The sequence below is a fragment of the Carcharhinus amblyrhynchos genome, unplaced genomic scaffold, assembly GCF_965287045.1.
Source record: "Carcharhinus amblyrhynchos unplaced genomic scaffold, sCarAmb.v2.hapA scaffold_56, whole genome shotgun sequence".
In the NCBI taxonomy this organism is placed as follows: Eukaryota; Metazoa; Chordata; class Chondrichthyes; order Carcharhiniformes; family Carcharhinidae; genus Carcharhinus; species Carcharhinus amblyrhynchos.
Window position 1 is genome coordinate 715,141 of NW_027649797.1, and position 19,569 is coordinate 734,709.

The following is a 19,569-nucleotide window of genomic DNA, read 5'->3' on the forward strand; positions in this document are numbered from 1 at the left end:
CAGAGAACACCAAGTAGACCCTTTTATCCAGCTTGTTACAGCCAACTGTATTTTGCTTTGAGGTAGCACACCCAAATGTATCATGTACTTGTCCTTGTAAAGTGAAAAATCACATTTTGAGGATTTTAAAATTTTTATTCCAAGTCAATCAAGTACAATTCAGAGTCTCAACAAGTTGAGACATTCCTAATCCAAGCTGACAAGACCCTCAGCTCCTGTCTTGGGTTTAATCTATGATCCAAGCACCTCCTCCCAGGCTTGATCTCACTTGCATCTTAGCCAAAAGGCTGAGATGCTGCTTTTAAAAATTGCTTCAACTGAAGCTAAAACATAACCTAATGACATCAACCAAGAACAGCATATCAATACTACACTTGGCCATGTCCCAAATTCTCGGCCTTTTGGCTAACGAGTTATGAACCTGCCTGGCTTGAGGTACCTGCTTTAGCCGGCAAAATCCGGCCCTGGGCCTGATTCCTGCAACATTATACTTCTTCTGAGTTGCCCAAGCAAGAAATATTGGATTGTGTGCTCCCCTTAGTTATATAGGTGACAACTGTTAAATTGTTAAAGTAGAACTGAAAGTTGTAACTGGCTAAAAACTTTAAAGATAATAAATTAAGTATTTGATGTCTCTATGTTGTGGAGTGTTTGGGGTGTGGGCTGAGGTATCTTGTCTCCACATCTTTCACAACGTATGTAGTCACATCATGTATACTCTACCTGAGGGCAGGTTCTTGGCTCCTCGTCTGCTGACGCTTCATCCTGAGCTATTGGCAGTTTTGTCAGCCTGCCACTCAGGCAGGGTGAGAAGAAAACTCCCAAATTCACCTCAGTTAGAAAAGTAATTGAACCTACACTGTTGGTGTTATCCTGAACCATATGCTAGCCATCTAAACTAATTGCCTCCTATCCCTAACTAGGTAGAAATCAAAATGCATAAAGTCTGTCATTATTCTGTCTGAAAACACCATATTTCATTTGTTTTCAGGCATCTTATAAAATATCAGCCTTGAATGTTGTAACTGAATCTTCTAAACTCACAAAATGATGGAATAGAGGATAGAAATAACAGCATCTTTTAAACAAACTCAAGTAATTGAACAAGAATTTTAAAAGGTAGAATTTATCAGAGATGAGAATGTGAATTAAAGTTAAAGTAGCCAGCTTCAGTTGAAGATTTAGCATTGCATAGCCATTCGTGTTGTAATTTCTAAATCTAAACTCTTGAATGCTATTGGGAATAAGAATGGCCTACTATAAAATAACTATAGCATTGGACTGCAAGGATATATGACAGATGGGCTGTTGCCTTCGATAGTTTGCTCCAAGTGACAAAGCTGAAACAGTCTTCATTGCTCATTGGTTTTTCTGGTAATTTGAGCACATTCTCCCTAGCCAAAAGATTTTTGCTATTGAATGGGTTTTTGGGTCACTGCCTTCTTGTCAGCTTCTCATATAGTTAGCCAGTCAGTCAGACATTTTGAGAAAGTTGTTGAGTCTCTGGAGCCTGTTTTTTCTTTGTCTGTCTTGCAAACCCTTGGCAAATTTCCCAGTCACAAAATTGTTTCAACAGGAAACACCAGAGACACTCAAAGCAAGCATTGCTTGTCAGCTGTCTCAGAGTGGAAGCTGGCATGTTACTGTCCTGAAGTTTAACACTTGGCCAATATTTTGTGCAGGGATCATATTTTGAATATAATACAAATATAGGACCTGGATGGATTGAATGGTGCTTCCTAAGCAGAAAGTTACTTTACAAATCTAGTTTTGGAATAAAATTTAAAATACTTTAAATTTTCGAGCATCTCGCAGGACAGAAGTATGGATCACAGATGCCTTAACACTCCAGGGCCAGTTTGTGATCTACCAATGAGATTACACTGGGCAGAGCTTGGCAAAATTTACCTGAGTGGGATAGATACCCTTCATTAGAATCTTTACAGATGTTTACAGACTAGAAAAAATTCAATATTGTGTTTAAGATTTCCCCCCTCTCCATTTGCAGTTCTCATTTGAATACAAAATTGCTTAAATATAACATTTATCTGGATCAGAAATAAAAGCAAATTACTGCAGATGCTGGAATCAAACAAATACTGAAAATCTCAGCAGACCCTGAACGGCATCTGTGTGGAAAGGGAAGTGGAAGAATGAAACAATGAAAGAAATGAAAAAAACAAGAAAGATGAACTGAAGTACAATACCTGCCCTTTCTCTCACGCTCACCATCTCAGGACCTAAACACTTGTTTCAGGTGAAGTGCACCTCCTTTAATGTGGTCTATTGCATTCACTACTCCACAGTGTACTCTACATCGCAGAGACCGAATGCAGACTGGGGTGACTGCTTTGCAGAACACCTTCGATCTACCCACAAGCAGGACCAAGACCTTCCTGTCGCATGTTATTTCAATTCACCAACCTGCTCATGTCCACATGGCCACGTTTGGCCTGTTGCAATGTTGTAGTGAAGCCCAAGACAAACTGGAGAAATAGCACCTCATCTTCTGAACAGACACTTTAAAGTCTTCTGGACTGAACACTGAGTCCAACAATTTCAGAACATGAATTCTGCACTCTACCTTCCTCCCCATTTCCATCAATTTTATTTAATTTTATCTTCTTCCATTATTTCAATTTTCTACCTTTTTTCCATCTCGTTTTCCACCTTTTACCCCCTGACCATGATCTCCCTTCCCTCCACTCAATTGGGGCCATCTGTTACATGTCTTAGGTTATCTTTTGACACTGCTTACCTTTGTTCTGCTACTCTCACATTCTGATCTCTTAATGACTGCTATCCTTTCACCATGATCACCATCATTAACATTTCTTTTGTCTTTTTGTCTGTGACTTCATTGTCAATCCTCCCTTCCACTTAACATAAGAATCATCCTTTTTCTATTGTCTTATACTCTGACGAAGGGTCATCCAGACTTGAAACATTAGCACTATTCTTTCTCCACAGATGCTGTCAGACACGCTAAGAGTTTCCAGCATCAAGGTATCTTTTTCTTAAAAAGGGAACATAAATACCTCCTTGCTCTTCTCAACTGTCCGCGAATGTGATTTCAGTCATTTATTCATTTTTGGAATTTATTTTCTGAAGAATCTTCAAAACGTAGAAACCACTTTGAAAAGCACAGTTCCTCTCTAAGGCTCAATCAAATCCAACTCACAGTAGTCCCCCTGAAGTTGCAATACCTGCTAATGAATATCAAAATATTGAAAGCATGTAAATAACAATTATTGTCCCTGCATGTGTTGTATGCTGAAAGCACGAACTAAATATTGAATTAATTTTGTTATACTTTCAGTAAAATGTTTAATTCAGATGTCCAAGGTTCTGCATCTTACTAGTATTATGGATTAATTCAGTCAATTGATGTACAATAAAAATTGGCCTCGAGTGGCACACAAGCCGTCAGAATGTTTTTTTTAAATTAGGTTTTTTTATGAGAATAGGCAAGAACAGTACAATTCACACCCATAAATCAACTGCCATATACAAAATAACTACAATGAACATCTCACTATTTTACAATCATTAAAGTAGCTCTAATTTTTCATTAAGGACTAATCCAAGTTAGACCACTGTACACTTGCACCAGAATTGTATTAAATTTTTCTTACAGGTCAGACCAAACTGATTTATTTTTCCTCAGGCAGTCTCCCTTTTCAGTTTTCCACACAAATGTTCTGTAGACCAAATACAAATTTAGAATTGCAAAAATGAATTGTGCACAGCTGGTAAAGCCAAGATCTTGGTAGCAGGTTGGGGCAGACCAGGCTACAGGTTTATTAGTTTTCTGCAACACTTTCCATTCTTTTCTGCACGTCTCCAAATAATTTGTATTTGATTACTCATTGTGATGAATAATCAAAATGGAAGCGCACAGATTTTAATGACATGAGTAAGTTTATTAAGTTCCAATGAGCATTTAGAAAAACAGGCACATAGCAGCAGTGATAATTTGTGGGAGTGAATGGGTGCAATATCCAATGATCAGTTAGAGTATTGTGTCCAGTTCTGGTCACCACACTGTAGAAAGAACATGAGGTTCCTTGAAAGGGTGCAGAGGAGATTTCCAAAATGGCTTCAGGAATAAAGTATTATAGCTACAACATTAGATTAGAAAACCTGGAATTATTTTCCTTAGAGCAAAGCTGATGGAGGTGGAATCTGATAGGGATGTGTAAGATTATGATTGGTTTAGATATGGTAGACAAAAAGAAAACTTCCCATTAGCTGATGGTGCAAGAAACAGGGCACAGGCTTTTGGGGATGAAATGCAGAGGGAAGCTGACAAAGAACATTTTTTGCAGCAAGTGGCGAAAACTTGGAACTCACTGCTGACAAGAGTGATGAAAACAGAGGTGATTAATGATTCCAAGATGAAATTGGATGGGCACTTGAAGGAAATAAAGATAATATGGCCACAAGGACAGACTGATTGGATTACTCTGCAGAGTTCTGACATGGAATTGTTGGGACAAATGGCCTTCTCCTGTGCCATTATGACTTTGGCATTTGTAAATAAATGATGAGCAATTAAGGAAAATAGTGTTCTTAAAAACCAACCAAGGGATATGGAACATATCCAAATCATCCAAATCTTATTTATACAAACTCCCAAGAGATTGAAATAAGAGGGAGTCAGACACAGGAAAATTGATTTGGAGAAAGATAGGCTAAATGGCCACTCTTGCGTGCTTTGATTTTAATTTTTTAAAATGTTGGCAATGACTGATGGTTTAATTTGTCTAACAGATTATAGCATAGGCTCAACTGTTCTACAGTAGAATTGGATTGTACATCAAACATTTTGTTATACAATCACATCTATCGTCGTGGTTGTTGAACATTTGTTGGAGCCATTTTGTAACATCATCCTCTCTCACGAATGATTGGATTTCAGGAAGGGTGAAATAAAGGCAAGAACCAATGTTTAAACCAGTGCACCTTTTAGGACTTAAGTTTTCTTAGGGGATTAAAAATAATAGCTACTCAAAGATATGGGTCAGAATTTTCTGGCCGTTTGTGCCAGTGGGATTCTCCGGTCCCGCCAACAGCAGGTTTCGCAGTAAAGTGGAGTGACATCAGTGGGAAATCCCATTAACAGTGGCAGGACCAGAGAATCCTACCACTGGGCAACAATACACCTCCTTCCACTGCTGGAAACACAGTTGGGAGGCCCGAGAATCTCCCCCATGATGCAGCCACTCTGATTTATGGCATTGCCAGTGCTAGCTTTATTTAACTAACAGGTAACAACAGATGTAATTTGTAGGTGTTTGGTGCAGCAAATTGAAAAGTTGTGATTTTTCTCAACTCAATAGCAAATAAATACTGGGGATGAGGGTGGGATCGGGAGTTGCAAGTGGATTGCACATGGGAGGAAGAAAATTAATTTGTGAAGGAAACTAGTCTACAAATTTTGCAGAATAATTGGGAGTCCTGGCTGTGATAATATGTGGTCCAATCAGATACTTGGTACATTAACATTTTCCTGATGGGTTAGCTCAAGTTTTCATACTGAAGATGGTCGTACTGTGAATAACCGTTGTGATAGAAGATAATCATTCCATGTAAATTATTAAGAGTTATACCTGAAATACTCTCTCTTTCAAATGCTGACTTTACTTCCTGTGCATGTCCAGCATTTTCTGTTCAAGAGAAAAGGTCTTTAAATAGAATTTGGAGTCCAAGTAGCCTTGACTCTGTGCTTGTTTGTTATTGTTTATATTTTGATACTAATTAAAAAAGTTAGGATAAAAGCAAAACTCTTCCCAGTATTTGGTCTTATTGAACGCCAAATACAATCTCACTATTTTACAAGTATTGCCTTGGAGATCATATATCCATTTAGCCTGACCATGAAAACATATTAGCATACATTTAGATCACATCCTTCATAATTTTCAAATTTAAAAATTGGAATACTTAAAATATAATTTTTTCTCCCTCAGCACGATATAATCAGTCTTAATGACACAGACACTTACATAGCAAAAACGGAAAGGAATGAGCTTGCAAATGGAGGTGTATTTGGCAACAGAAAGAAACCACTGCTTTACAATTCAATCTGTATATAGACACCCAAAATTGGCAGCTGGCTTAATATTAGGTAATGTCGTAAATCATATGGTTAAAATCTGATTGGCTAAGATCTGTGCAGTTCCAGCCATTGTATATAATGCCATGGATCATCTGATTTAAATAAAAGCTAGTCAGTGAAAGAGTGTGCACTAATTCCATCACCTGCTAGAAATATAGATTTAGGTTTGAGCAAATCGTTCTCATGCTGGCTTGAAGCCAAAGCTTCTGTCTATTCAATAGATTTTTTTGGATTAAACAGAATTGTACATTTGTGAAAAACAGGTATGCAGCAATCTCCTGAAAAAGTCAACATTTAAGGTATAATCCTTCATCCAACAGTACTGTGTCTTTTCTTTTCAGTTGACAATGAATCTGTTGCACATTTCCAACAAAAAGAACAAGAAAAAATGTCCATAATTAACAGACAAAAAAAAACTCAGCCTTGAGAGAATTTTAAGCGCACTGTTCTGGGGGTTTCTTACACCCACTCAGTGATTGAAGGGTTAAAATTGTCTCATTAATTCAAAGCAGGCTTCAACCCACAATAAAAAAGATTTTGAATTCATATTTTTACATTGTAGTAATTAGACACTTTCTTATACAGAATGATCAAACTAACCAGCTATTTACCAAATACAATTGGGAGCTTATTTATCATTCTTCAGGCTGGCGCAGGGGAATCAAGAACACATTTCAAAATATTAATCTTTTGCCCATTTACACATATGATTCAGGGCCACCACCTTCCTTCTCCTTTCAAAAAGATTACACCACTTCAAATACAAGTCCAGAAAAAGGTATGTACATTGTTTTGCAATTCTTCCAATAGTCTCGATACTTTGTTTTTTCCTACATCCCTGTAATCATTATCCTGGATTGTGGTTATTATCCAATCTTAATAGAGTACATATATGACCTGGTCAGAAAACTTATTTAGGCACTTCACTGTCTCAGAAGAAAATCTTTGGAATCCACACACACGGAGTACCCGAATTTCTGAATTACAGGCCGTAATTCAATTTAAAAAGCTGTACATAAAAAGGGTAAGTGTAGACTTTGATGGAGAATGTAAAAAGCTGATGATGGAAAGATCCAATTTATCATTTTATGGCTTTTTAGTCATTATGTCGGATAGAAAAATGAAACCTCTTTGCTGGTTTTTTGGTAGCCAGAAATTTAGAAATTAGGGATTTCAGACCAACTTTCCAAGTGCCTGCTAAATGGCATTAGTTGTGACATTGATTCCAGGGTTAAATGATGGCCCATACTTACAAATTTTAAAACGCAGTACTAAGCAGAAGAGTCACCATTCCTAACACACAAAATTTCCTATTATCATTTGTAGTATACTTTTTTTGGGAGAAGGATGTATATGCTACTACATTCTGCATTTCTCTGCAAGTCACAAATCCTACTTCAATCACAGAATTAGGAAAAAAGTTCCAATAAGTAATGTTTGGTTAAGTTTAACAAATAGCTAAAAGAAACACGAGTATAGTTTAGTTGCAATTTACCAGTGCGACTTAAAAAAACCTAGATGAACAATTATGAATGCAAATCACATAGTTGTGTCACACCACTGTTTAGTCAGTAAGATAAAAACAGTCGTCTTTGTTTAAAGTCCAGCTGTTCCATGGCATTATATAATATAGCAGTAATTAACAAGAAGCTGTGATTCACTGGCTAATAAAGTATTTCTGGATTATATCTCTGTACTGCACAATATTACACCTAGATTAATCCAAGTGTACATTATTGACCAGTAAAACACCAGATTTCTTGTTTATTATTGCTTACGTATAGGTTAGAGCCAGTGGTTTGTAAATCACATTAGCCAGTTGTCCAAAGGCAATCACAGGTTAAGGTGTAGTTACCCATACTACTGTTCTTAAATAATATAGTATTGTACATTCTTTCTCTTGAGGTCAAACCTCTGAATGTCTACTTATAAAGAGAGAGAAAAGTGCAGTGTCTCCAAGTTCCTTCATAGAAGCCATCATATAATTCCTTGTTTTGAGGGAATGAAAAGAATATTCCTTCATGGAAGCAGGCACGGATCAGGCAGTCTTCCCTTGCCAGTTGAATCAATGTCCAGTAAATAAGGAGAAACTGTGGCTGTTTGTGGAAAACTACCACTGAAATATCTTTCGTTGTTCAGCAGCAGTCACCATGGTTTGCAGTACTCTTGGAAAACTTGCACCAGATCCACAACCTTGCATGCAGGTAGATAAGGAAAAAGTCACCAACCGGAGAGAGTTGAAGTCGACCTTTGACAAACTAGGCAAAACAATTCCACTTTTCAAATGCTGCTTGTTCATACGGTTTCCTCTGATGACATCAGCAAAGGGTTAATATATTCAAACCCCTCAAATTCTGATTGGTCAATTCTTTTTATTACATCTCTGCAAAGGTGGAAAAAAAAGACACTGAAGTGATATTTAAACACAATGGTGAACTCAGTATGATCTCTGAACAAATTTGTGTTATCAGCACTGTTTGTGCACCACTGAAACTGTTATTTCTAGTCTGCTTGGGGAATAAAGTTTACTTCCTGGGCAATTCACAGTATTTTGACCACCATTTAAACTAGTCTGTTGCTTCACATGTAATTGATCTGTAGTTTCAAACCAGGATTATCTCCTTTTTTAAAATAGAACCTAAAATTGTGTTCAACATTGGATATAAGATTTGGCATCCTCATAGCCAATTGATTTTACCTTTTGAAGGCTCCAAATTGTATTTAAAACAGTTAATCAATTCAGGCAGCATGGTAGCACAGTGGTTAGCACTGTTGCTTCACAGCTCCAGGGACCTGGGTTCGATTCCTGGCTTGGGTCACTGTCTGTGTGGAGTTTGCACATTCTCCCTGTGACTGTGTGGGTTTCCTCCCACAGTCCAAAGATGTGTGGGTTAGGTTGATTGTCATACTAAAGTTGCCCCTTAATGTCCTGGGATGCGTAGGTTAGAGGGATTAGCGGCTAAATGTGTAAGGATATGGGGGTAGGAACTGGATGGGATTGTGGCCGGTGCAGACTCAATGGGCTGAAGGGCCTCTTTCTGCACTGTAGGGTTCTATGATTCTATGATTAAGTACTCTCTGGCGTCTTGTTTAAGTGTCTGGTCTGCATTTGTGAGCCTAGTCAGTCTTTTTGACCATGCAAGGTATCACAGATGAACCCAGTTCAATCTGTTTGTGATTTCCAAAAGGACTGGCCAGAGATATTTGTTTCCTCCATCCTTACCCCAGGGCATTGAGGGCAACCGTATTGCACACTGCCTGAAAACTGCTTCTGCACAAAATGTGGTCTGAGATTTAGATTTTCTGGTCTGTATGATGATAAATCTATTCCAGTAAATGAAAGCTTGATGAGGAGAACATTCCTCCTGCCTCCTCAAAATTACAAGATAGCAACTGACAAGGACAATCATATTAGTTCGCCCAATAATCAATCTAGTCCCCAAATGCAGAAGGCTACTGTGCTTTAAATGCATTCAGGGCTTTTCCTGTGATACTCCATTCAAAAATCCAAAGTATTAATATACCGCATGAAAAGAAACGTCCTGATATCAATCTTGGAGTTACTAGTTTGAAGCTGTGTCCCCTTGTCCTCACAGAAAAATTAAATATTTTATTCCAAATTTACTTCATACCATTAACACATATGCCTCCAAGATCATCACACTGATGTCTCTCTTCCAGGCTTACTTCATCACTGGAGTTCAGCTTCTGGCTGCACTGCTTCTACCACTTCAATGTCTGCCTTGTGCTTCAGTGACCAGACATAGTCTGACCAGAGCTCTGAGTAGTTTAATCACTGTGCCCTTTTGTTTTCTACAATTTAGCCATTTAGTTAAACTTCTGTTCTGGCTTTGTTGATTGCTGCTTTAAATTGAGATAGATGCAGATAGAATTGGGATCACCTGTGATACCTTGCTTAGACAAAAAGTACTCAGACTAGACTTAAAAATACAGATTGGACATGTGAGTGAAATAGCAGAGATTGACTGTGGAACTGTTTTGAGTAAAATCTGCAGTCTTCAGGAGATAAAATTGTACGAGTCTAAGGAAACAAGCTTTTGTCCAATATTAAGCAAATTTAAGTGACATGTTGAAAATGGAGTTCATACTTCTACTTTTAGTTTTTAAGCTGCTTCCTCCAATTTCACTACCTTTCCCAATATGGTATCTGTCAAATTGGATGACCTGGTATTCAGTTTGAGTCCAGATATTTTGAGAAATGGTAGTGAATTCAACAGCAAACTCTAGGACATCTATACTATTTGTCCCATTCTAACATAACTCGTCCAAATCAGTGGTTTTTATTCTGTCCATCAGCCATATTATTTTCCAGTCAAAATGTTCATCCTGAATCTTCACTGTTGCATCTAGTTAATCTTTACATTAGTGTATCTTGAATTCCAAAAGATGTTTGACAAAGTCATAATGTTTTCTTCAGTTAACTAGGGATGTTATTTCCTCAACGAGTTGAGATAGTGCACAGGCATGACTTTCCCAACTTGATTTAAGCTATCGTACAAATATATATGAACAATGAGCAGGAGCAGGAGTAGGGCACTTGGCCTTTTCAGCTAACTCTGTCATTCAGTAAGATCATGGCTGATCTGATTGTGGTCTTGCAATCCACAAACCCCCAATAAACTTTGATTCTCTTGTTAGTTAAGAATCTATCTTTGCCTGAAAACTATTAATTGATCCCATATCCACCACTCTCCGGGGAAGTGCAATTCAAAGATTCACAACCCTTAGAGAAAAAAAATATCTTCCCCTCGCCATCTTAAATAGGGCAATAGAGGTTTACAGCATAGAAACAGGCCCTTTGGCCCAACTTGTCCATGCCGCCTTTTTTATTTAAACCCCTAAGCTAATCCCAATTGCATGTGGCCCAAATCCCTCTACACCCATCTTATCCATGCAACTCTAAATGCTTTTTAAAAGACAAAATTGTTCCCGCCTCTATTACTACCTCAGGCAGCTTGTTCCAGACACTCACCATCCTCTGTGTGAAAAAACTGCCTCTCTGGTTGCTTTTGTATCTCTCCCCTCTCACCTTAAACCTATGCCCTCTAGTTATAGATGCCCTGATCTTTGAGAAAAGATATTGACTATCTAGCTGATCTGTGCCCCTCATTATTTTATAGGCCTCAGCCTTCTATGCTCCAGAGAAAGAAGTCCCAGTCCATTTGGCCTCTTATAACTCGAACCATCAAGTCTCTGTAGCATCCTTGTATATCTTTTCTGTACTCTTCTTAAAAAAAATCAAAGTGGAGAATGTGGGCATTCTCAAATGAACCTCAAATGTATGCCTGATAAATTATTTCAACAAATTTAGATCGAATAGAGGTGAGATTTATGAGCCATTTTATCCCCTTTTTGAATATGGGCATCTGTTTCCAATCAACTGGCATTGCCTCTTTCCTTGATTCCTTCCTCGCCCCCAATGCCAAGCCAATAATAATGGTCATTTACTGACAAATCTTCCGTGTTTCCCTCAGTGCTTTGGAATAAATACCAATTTGGAAGGGTGCTTGTCTTGTTATCGGACAACAAATTTTATGAAATTGGGCACACAAGATGGGAGCAGACTGAAGTTACACTCAGAGCCCCTCCACTAAAAATCACAAAGTAACAGACACTGCTCAAAAGGCAAAAGCATGCTTTTAGAATGCAAATGAGGGCTAGTACATAAGGGAAGCTGGACAGGATGGCACCTACAGGAACTAAATCTCCATCCCATCAAAATGAGCATTTTTAAAACAGTCAAACAATCCATGGAGACACCTAAAATTAGCATAGTTAAGGAAATTCCTGGCCCCTCAAAACCTCTTTTGAGATCAATGACACACCTATGGTTCAAACCCCAGAGATTCTAGACTATTAAATAACCAGGCAAAACAATTAACACACACCTAAACAATTTCCTCAACACTTGGAAACATCGAGACAGGATGGCTAAGGTCGAATACTGTAAATAAAGTATTAGCATTTGAATCGCATACTGCACCGAAGTTCAGGTATAACTATAGCCTGCTGCGAGGGACGGGCACAGCACTTTCGGGACAGTCCGGTTGTATGTCCCGACTGTGCTTCTCTGTCGACGTAAAGAAAACAAAGCTGTGACGTTATTGAACTTCACCCTGAGTCCGTAGTGGTCGTTTCGCCCACTCGCGCTAACAGTCTTAAGTCTTTTGAGTCTAAGTCTTCCACCTTATTCGCCTTGAACTCATTGGTTACCTCTGTTTGGGGAAGGGAACATTACTCAATACCTTCCATTGTGAATACTTGGAGGAAGCAATCATGCAAAATATTACCAGTTTTGGGTTCTGACTCTTCTTGCACCCTTGCTGGTAGAAATGAGATTTCAACTCATGACTCGATGTACTAATCCTATGATAATTCTCATGTTATACAAATCTGAGATTTGAACTTGCATTTGCTTGGTAATAATTATCGCATTCAGTTATCATGCTAGCACATCAAGTTAAACATTTTTCCTTCAGTTTTTCAAAATTCAGAAGGCAAAACCAAAAATAAAATAATTGTTTATCCCAAGAGTACTTGGCACAGAAAAGATGGAATGATGGGTGGTATTCTTACATGAGCACTTAATGAATGTAATGTACTAAATTCCCCTCTGCGCTATTTTATATCAGGTATTAACTCACAGATATTGCCTGCAGAACGTAGATGGGGAAAGAAAACACATTAAGCATCAGTATAAGAACAATTATAACAATAATTTGTACTCTTAACATGCTTTGATTGTTCCGTACATTTCGCTAGGTCTATTGACCATCAAATATGCACACAAAGTGAGTGCTTTGCAGAAAAGCGACGTAGTCCATTTAGTTACCAGCTAACACAAATGTCATTGAGACCTGGAACATCTAATGTAGCTTTCCTTGTTGAAAGTTCAATTATACTTTTCTTGTAGAGCCATCTTTTAATTTCTCACGTGAGAGCTGCTATGTAGATTCACTACAAAGTAACATAATACAATATTTCAAGGTTCATTTCATTTCTTCCAACTTGAACACTTTCCAAACTAAAAACCTTTAAAATTTGACTGTTGTGAAGAAATTGCACACTGAAAACTACATGTTTTTTTTATTCAGAAGGCTAGATGAAGGTTTAAGACCCATAATGCTGCACACCAACACTGGAAGACTAGACAAATTTGTTGTTTTGGTTTAAAAATATTGAATACAGGATGAATGTTAGGAAACTGAAGGATGCAAGGAATGACAAATTACAGATGTGGGAAAGAATAAGTTAAAATAAATGTAGAGAGTTTGATTTCAACACAGTGAGGACATGATACCTTGTAGAATTATAGTTGGAAGTAAATCACCCATAAAGCTACAGTTTATTTTCAGCTATTTTCAAATTTATCATTATACTGTATTTCCTATAAAATAAATTGTATGCTGTAAAATCTGAATCAAGACAAAAATGACGTGGGACCTGAAGATATTTGGTGTCATACATCATCAACCAGTGAACTGCAGATTGGATAAGTCGCACATTTTACATAAGAAAACATTTTAGCAGCACAAGCTCCATTTGGAGTGTGGTGAGGAATTAATTTTCAGTCATCTGAAATCTAAGATACTCTGCCAATCACAGAAATGATGATCTTATTCAAATGTTTAATGTACGGGGTGAATAATATGAAAGTACACACATCACTTGCTGGTTCATCAGATGCAGGAACTGACTGTTGCAGTTCTGAATACACATTGAGTACAGGAGAGAAAGGAGAACAGCATAAATGAAATGAACAATCCCAGCTATCTGAAGTATTCTGGTGAAAACAAGACTTCTGCAAGCCTCCTTGCATCTACTAACATATAAATTATTTAAAGTACACCCTTCCATTCTCCCCCTCTCTTAGTATGATACTGAAATCCATGTTTACATTGGCATTCATTTAGTTTGGCTTCAGGAAAATTAAACTATTAAAACCATTCCATTATTCCACGGGCAAAGTTGTGAAAAACAGGGACCAGGGCTCTACTGTAGGGATATGAAGCAACAATTATTGTAACTTTGTTCTTCCCCTGAAATCTGAAATAAATGACAGCCACTAAAAATGATTGTATTTTTTTCCATGTGTCAGTAATTTAAAAAGATATTTCACTCATGGAAACACAGGAATTAGCATGCACTACACTGATAATTTTCAGGATTGCCAAACTAATGGGTTGATGAGTTTTTCTCAAATTTGGTTATCCTATAGGCAGAATTGCCAGAGAGCTAATGTAATATTTATGCATTAGTTAGGGACATTTTAATTTGATATGTTATTGTCACATTTATCAGCACGCAATGAAAAGTATAAGTAATGTCTGCATCTTTATTTTTATTTTCTGAAGTAATGTGAACCATGTAACTTGTTCCATGTGATGTAGGGATTTGACTCCAATACTGTGCCTTTGGGAGATGTAGTTATATCATGTTTCTTGAGGGGTATGTTTAGAATTCAGGCCTGTTTACACGTGCCAATTTGTCTGCACCAGGCGGCTCACAAGATGAGAATGCAGACTAATAATTGATCTTAGCTAATGGGGTGTTTGTTTTAAACTGAGTTAATGCACTTTTGTTCACCTTTGGTCTTTTCCCTTGGGGTTTGAGAATAGAGTTTTAATTAGGTTGATTTACAGAGGGAGTCATGTTATGGGGATGAGCTAAGCTTATAGGAAAAAGCAGGTAGTTTCTGCTTGGTTCTGAAAAAAGCAAGATGTATCTCTATCTCTGTCTCTGGAAGCTGCTGTTTTGAAGCTGTCAGAAGACGACTCTCTCTCCAGAGGTGTTCAAAGATCCGAGGAATGTTAACAAATGCAAACACAGGAGCTTGTGTATTGATAACTGATTTTGAAGAGGAGTTTAAGTCTGTAAGAGGAATATTGCTTAAAATGGAACTGATAGAGATAGATTAGCAATTAAGCATTTTATCTTGCTATACATAAGTATTTCAATTGGTTCAATCTGGGTGGAGGTAGGAAAGTGGTGGGGTCCCTACCTGCCTAATTAAAGTGCCCTCCTGCTACAAAACTTATCTTGAGGGAGGAAGTTAAATCTCACTCAGTATCTTGTACCTTCCTGGTACATATAATTGACCACTTAATTTCTGAAACCATGGTGGGAGCCAGTATGTCATCACTTTCCTCTTCCTACAATTTCCTCATGCTTTTTGAGGGCACTGATTCTTGCTTTTCATTCTTTCATGGGATGTGAGCATTGCTGGCAAGACCACCATTAATTGTTAATTCCTAATTGCCCCCAAGAAGATAAGAACATAAGAACTTAAGAAATAGGAGCAGGAGTAGGTCATCTAGCCCCTCGAGCCTGCCCCGCCATTCAATAAGATCATGGCTGATCTTAAGTGGCTCAGTTCCACTTACCCGCTTTCTCCCCATAACCCTTCATCCCCTTGGCTACCAAAAACCTATCTACCCGTGTCTTAAATATATTTAGCGAGGTAGCCTCCACCACTTCAACGGGCAGAGAATTCCAGAGATTCACCACCCTTTGAGTGAAGAAGTTCCTCCTCAACTCCGTTCTAAACTGCCCCCCCCCTTAATTTGAGGCTGTGCCCTCTAGTCCTGCTGTCCTTTCTGAGCAGGAAGAACCTCTCAACCTCTACCCTATCCATCCCCTTCATCATCTTATACGTCTCTATAAGATACCCCCTCATCCTTCTAAACTCCAACAAGTACAAGCCCAGTCTATTCAGCCTCTCTTCATAGTTGAATCCCATCAACTCCGGTATCAGCCTAGTGAATCTCCCCTGCACTCCCTCCAAGGCCAAAATATCCTTGCGCAGGTGCGGCGACCAAAACCGCACACACTACTCCAGCTGCGGCCTCACCAGTGCCCTGTGCAGTTGCAGCAAGACCTCCCTACTTTTATATTCAATCCCCCTCGCTATGAAGGCCAGCATCCCATTTGCCTTCCTGATCACCTGTAGGCTGGGTTTTTGCGACTCATGCACAAGGACCCCCAGGTCCCTCTGCACCGTAGCATGCTGCAGCTTTTTGCCCTTTAAATAGTAGTCCCTCCTACTATCATTCCTGCCAAAGTGGATAACCTCACACTTGCCAACATTGTATTCCATCTGCCAGGTCCTCACCCACTCGCTTAGCCTATCTAGCTCCCTCTGCAGACTTTCTACACCCTCCGCACAATTTACTTTTCCACTTATCTTCGTGTCATCAGCAGATTTCGACACCCTACACTCAGCTCCCTCCTCCAGATCATCTATATAATGGTAAATAGCTGAGGCTCCAGCACTCCACTAGTCACCAACCGCCAATCTGAACAGCACCCATTGACACCTACTCTCTGCCTCCTATTAGACAGCCAATCCTCTATCCACGCTAACACCTTACCCCCAACTCCATGGCCCCTAACCTTCTGTAACAACCTTTTGTGCGGCACCTTATCAAACGCCTTCTGAAAATCGAGAAACACCACATCCACCGGTTCCCCTCCGTCCACCGCACTAGTCACATCCTCATAGAATTCCAATAAATTTGTCAGACACGACTTCCCCTTAATGAATCTGTGCTGCGTCTGCTCTATCAAACAATTCTTCTCAAGGTGCCTTGCTATTTCTTCTTTGATGACGGATTCAAGCATTTTTCCTACAACAGGCATTAAACTAACTAGCCTATAATTCCCTGCCTTTTGCCTGCTACCCTTTTTAAACAGCGGTGTAACATTAGCCGTTTTCCAATCTTCTGGCACTTCCCCGGAATCCAGCGAGGTTTGGAAAATAATCACTAAGGCATCCACTATCACGCCTGCCATTTCCTTCAGAACCCTGGGATGCATTCCATCCGGTCCTGGGGACTTGTCCACCATCAGTCCCGCTCGTCTATCGAACACTACCTCTCTAGTGACAGTGATCGCATTCAGGCCCTCAACTCCTACCATCCTTCTATCTTTAATACCTGGCAAACTATTCGCGTCCTCCTCCGCGAAGACCGAGGCAAAAAACTTATTTAAGGCCTCATTTCCTCATCCCCCACCACTAAACCCCCCTCTCATCCTCTAAGGGTCCAACATTCACCCAAGCCAGCCTCCTCCTCTTTATATATTTATAAAAACTCTTACTATCCTTTTTTATATTTAGTGCTAGTTTAGCTTCATAGTCTATCCTTCCTTTCTCTATCAACTTCTTCGTCATTCGTTGTTGATTTTTAAACCTCTCCAAATCCTCTACTCGCCCACTACTTTTAGCCGCTCTAAACGCATCAGCTTTTAATTTAATACTCTCCTTTATTTCCTTCATTAACCACGGCTGATTATCCCTTCTCCTACGATCCTTCTTTACCATCGGAATAAATTTCTGCTGAGCACCAAGAAAGATCTCCTTAAAGATCCTCCACTGTTCCTCAGCAGTCCTACCGACCAATCTGCGCGCCCAATCTACATTTGCCAATTCCTCTCTCATCCTATCGTACTCCCCTCTGTTCAAACAGGACACAGGTCCGGGACCCTACTTTCTCATCCTCCATCTGCATCAAAAACTCAACCATACAATGATCGCTCTTCCCAAGAGGATCCCTCACAACAAGGTCCCTAATTCTACCTGCCTCATTACATAACACCAGATCTAAGATAGCTCGCTCCCTCGACGGCTCCAGCACACACTGTTCAAGGAAACTATCCCGGCAGCATTCCAAGAACTCTCCCTCAAGCCCACCACGTCCAACATGGGTCAACCAATCAATATGTAGATTGAAGATGGAAGATGGTAGATTGAAGATTGAAGGATGGAAGATGGTGGTGAACCACCTTCTTAAACTGCTGCAGTTCATCTGGTGTAGGTATATGTGTTTCATAGGAAGACAATTTCAGATGTTTAACCAAGTGACATAGCTCCAAACTAGCTTGGTGTGTGACTTTGAGAGGAATCTGCAAATAGTGGTGATTTCCACCCAGCATCTGCTGCCCTTATCCTAGGTATTAGAAATTGTAGGTTTGGAAGGTTCTGTCAAAGCGGTCTTGAAACTGCTGAAGTGGATTTTGTTTACAGCATACTGCTGTCACTATGCATTGATGGTGTTTAAGGTGATGTGCTGATCAAGCAGGCAAGTGGAGAGCATTCCATTACATTTCTGGTTTGCAATTTGTAGATTGAAGACACGCTTTGGGAAATCAGGAGGTGAGTTACTCAGTTCAGAATTCCTAGCCTCTCACTTGCTATTGTAGCCACAGTATTTATATGGCAATGAGAACATGATTGTTTTTCCATGCTCTGAGCCAGGGATTGTTGCAACCTCAGAAAGGAGGGTAGTAGTAAAATAGCTTAGAATAGCTGAGTAGAAGGAGGCAAGTGCAATTAAAGTTTTCAATTACAGATCTCTGAATTCAAAGTATTAGTTCAAACTATTAACCAATTCATCAATCAGTCATGGCCATTAGGAGGTTCATAGGACTGTGCCAAATTCTGCTCAAAATTATCTTTTGGTCAAGAATGACACAACTCTCTTCTTTCCAACCTTTTCGTTGTGACTATTGATTAATTACAATTTGCACACACAGCCACCATCTTGTTCTCATGATCCCATGAGATCTGTATAATTTACCAGGCTGTAGCCAACTAACCATTTCCCATTCTCTTAAATATCTCCTTGCCTGTCTCTAATCCTTCCAATGCCACTGTAAAGAAACTAACCTCAAATCTCTCTCAAACATTAATTTTACCCTTCAAGTCATTCACCTGTGATAGCATTAATATTTTTGTGCACAATTTCTACAACTGTTTCACTTCCAAAATAGATGCTGTCAATTCTTTCATGAAATATTTTTACACTCACTATAAAGTCAAGATGCTTAACTTAAGTTCATGGTTATAAATTGGGGTGTGCCTCATCAGTCAGGCTCCCCACTGCTAGATCCAGCTGGACCTTCTTGAGTTATACCATCATTCCCTCTGCTTGGCTAAAATAGATTACTAATCCAAGATCATCTTGGAGAACAGAAACACCACCAACTTTTGTTTACCACAAATTACTTCCTGAGATCTCCCTCTGACCCTATTTTGGATTGAGGTGAGAACTTTCATGTGTCCAAAACTGGGCCTTTCAGCAACACCTACCATAGCTGTTCACAACTGCCAGTCACCTTCCTCTCAATATCCTATTTTCCCCCCTAGATTGTATTTTCCCCTAAGTTAACTCAGTCACATCTTCCCAATTTTATCTGGCTCTAACCATGTCTCGTGCAGATGGTTGAACAATAAGAACTTGTATTTACATAGCACCTTTCACATAGAAAGTATCCCAAGGCTCTTCATGGAGGTATAGTGAAAAAGTAAATAAAACTAAAAGCATAACAAAAAGCCAATAAAATTTTGAATTAAAAAATGTTAAGAATGCATAAACAAGAAGGTGATGATAGAAAAGCAGAATACCGTAGATACTGGAAATCTCAAATAC

General features: G+C 39.0%; 1 protein-coding gene across 2 annotated transcripts in view; it reads right to left on the minus strand.

Annotated features, from left to right (window-relative positions):
- Positions 1 to 19,569, minus strand: part of prkcz (protein kinase C, zeta) — a 480,227-nt gene that overhangs the window by 6,069 nt on the left and 454,589 nt on the right. For both annotated transcript variants that reach the window (XM_080182477.1, XM_080182476.1), the window contains exon 18: positions 3,039 to 8,504. In XM_080182477.1, coding sequence (XP_080038603.1) covers positions 8,417 to 8,504 — 88 coding nt within the window. In that variant the 3' untranslated portion in view covers positions 3,039 to 8,416. The remainder of the gene's footprint in view (positions 1 to 3,038; positions 8,505 to 19,569) is intronic.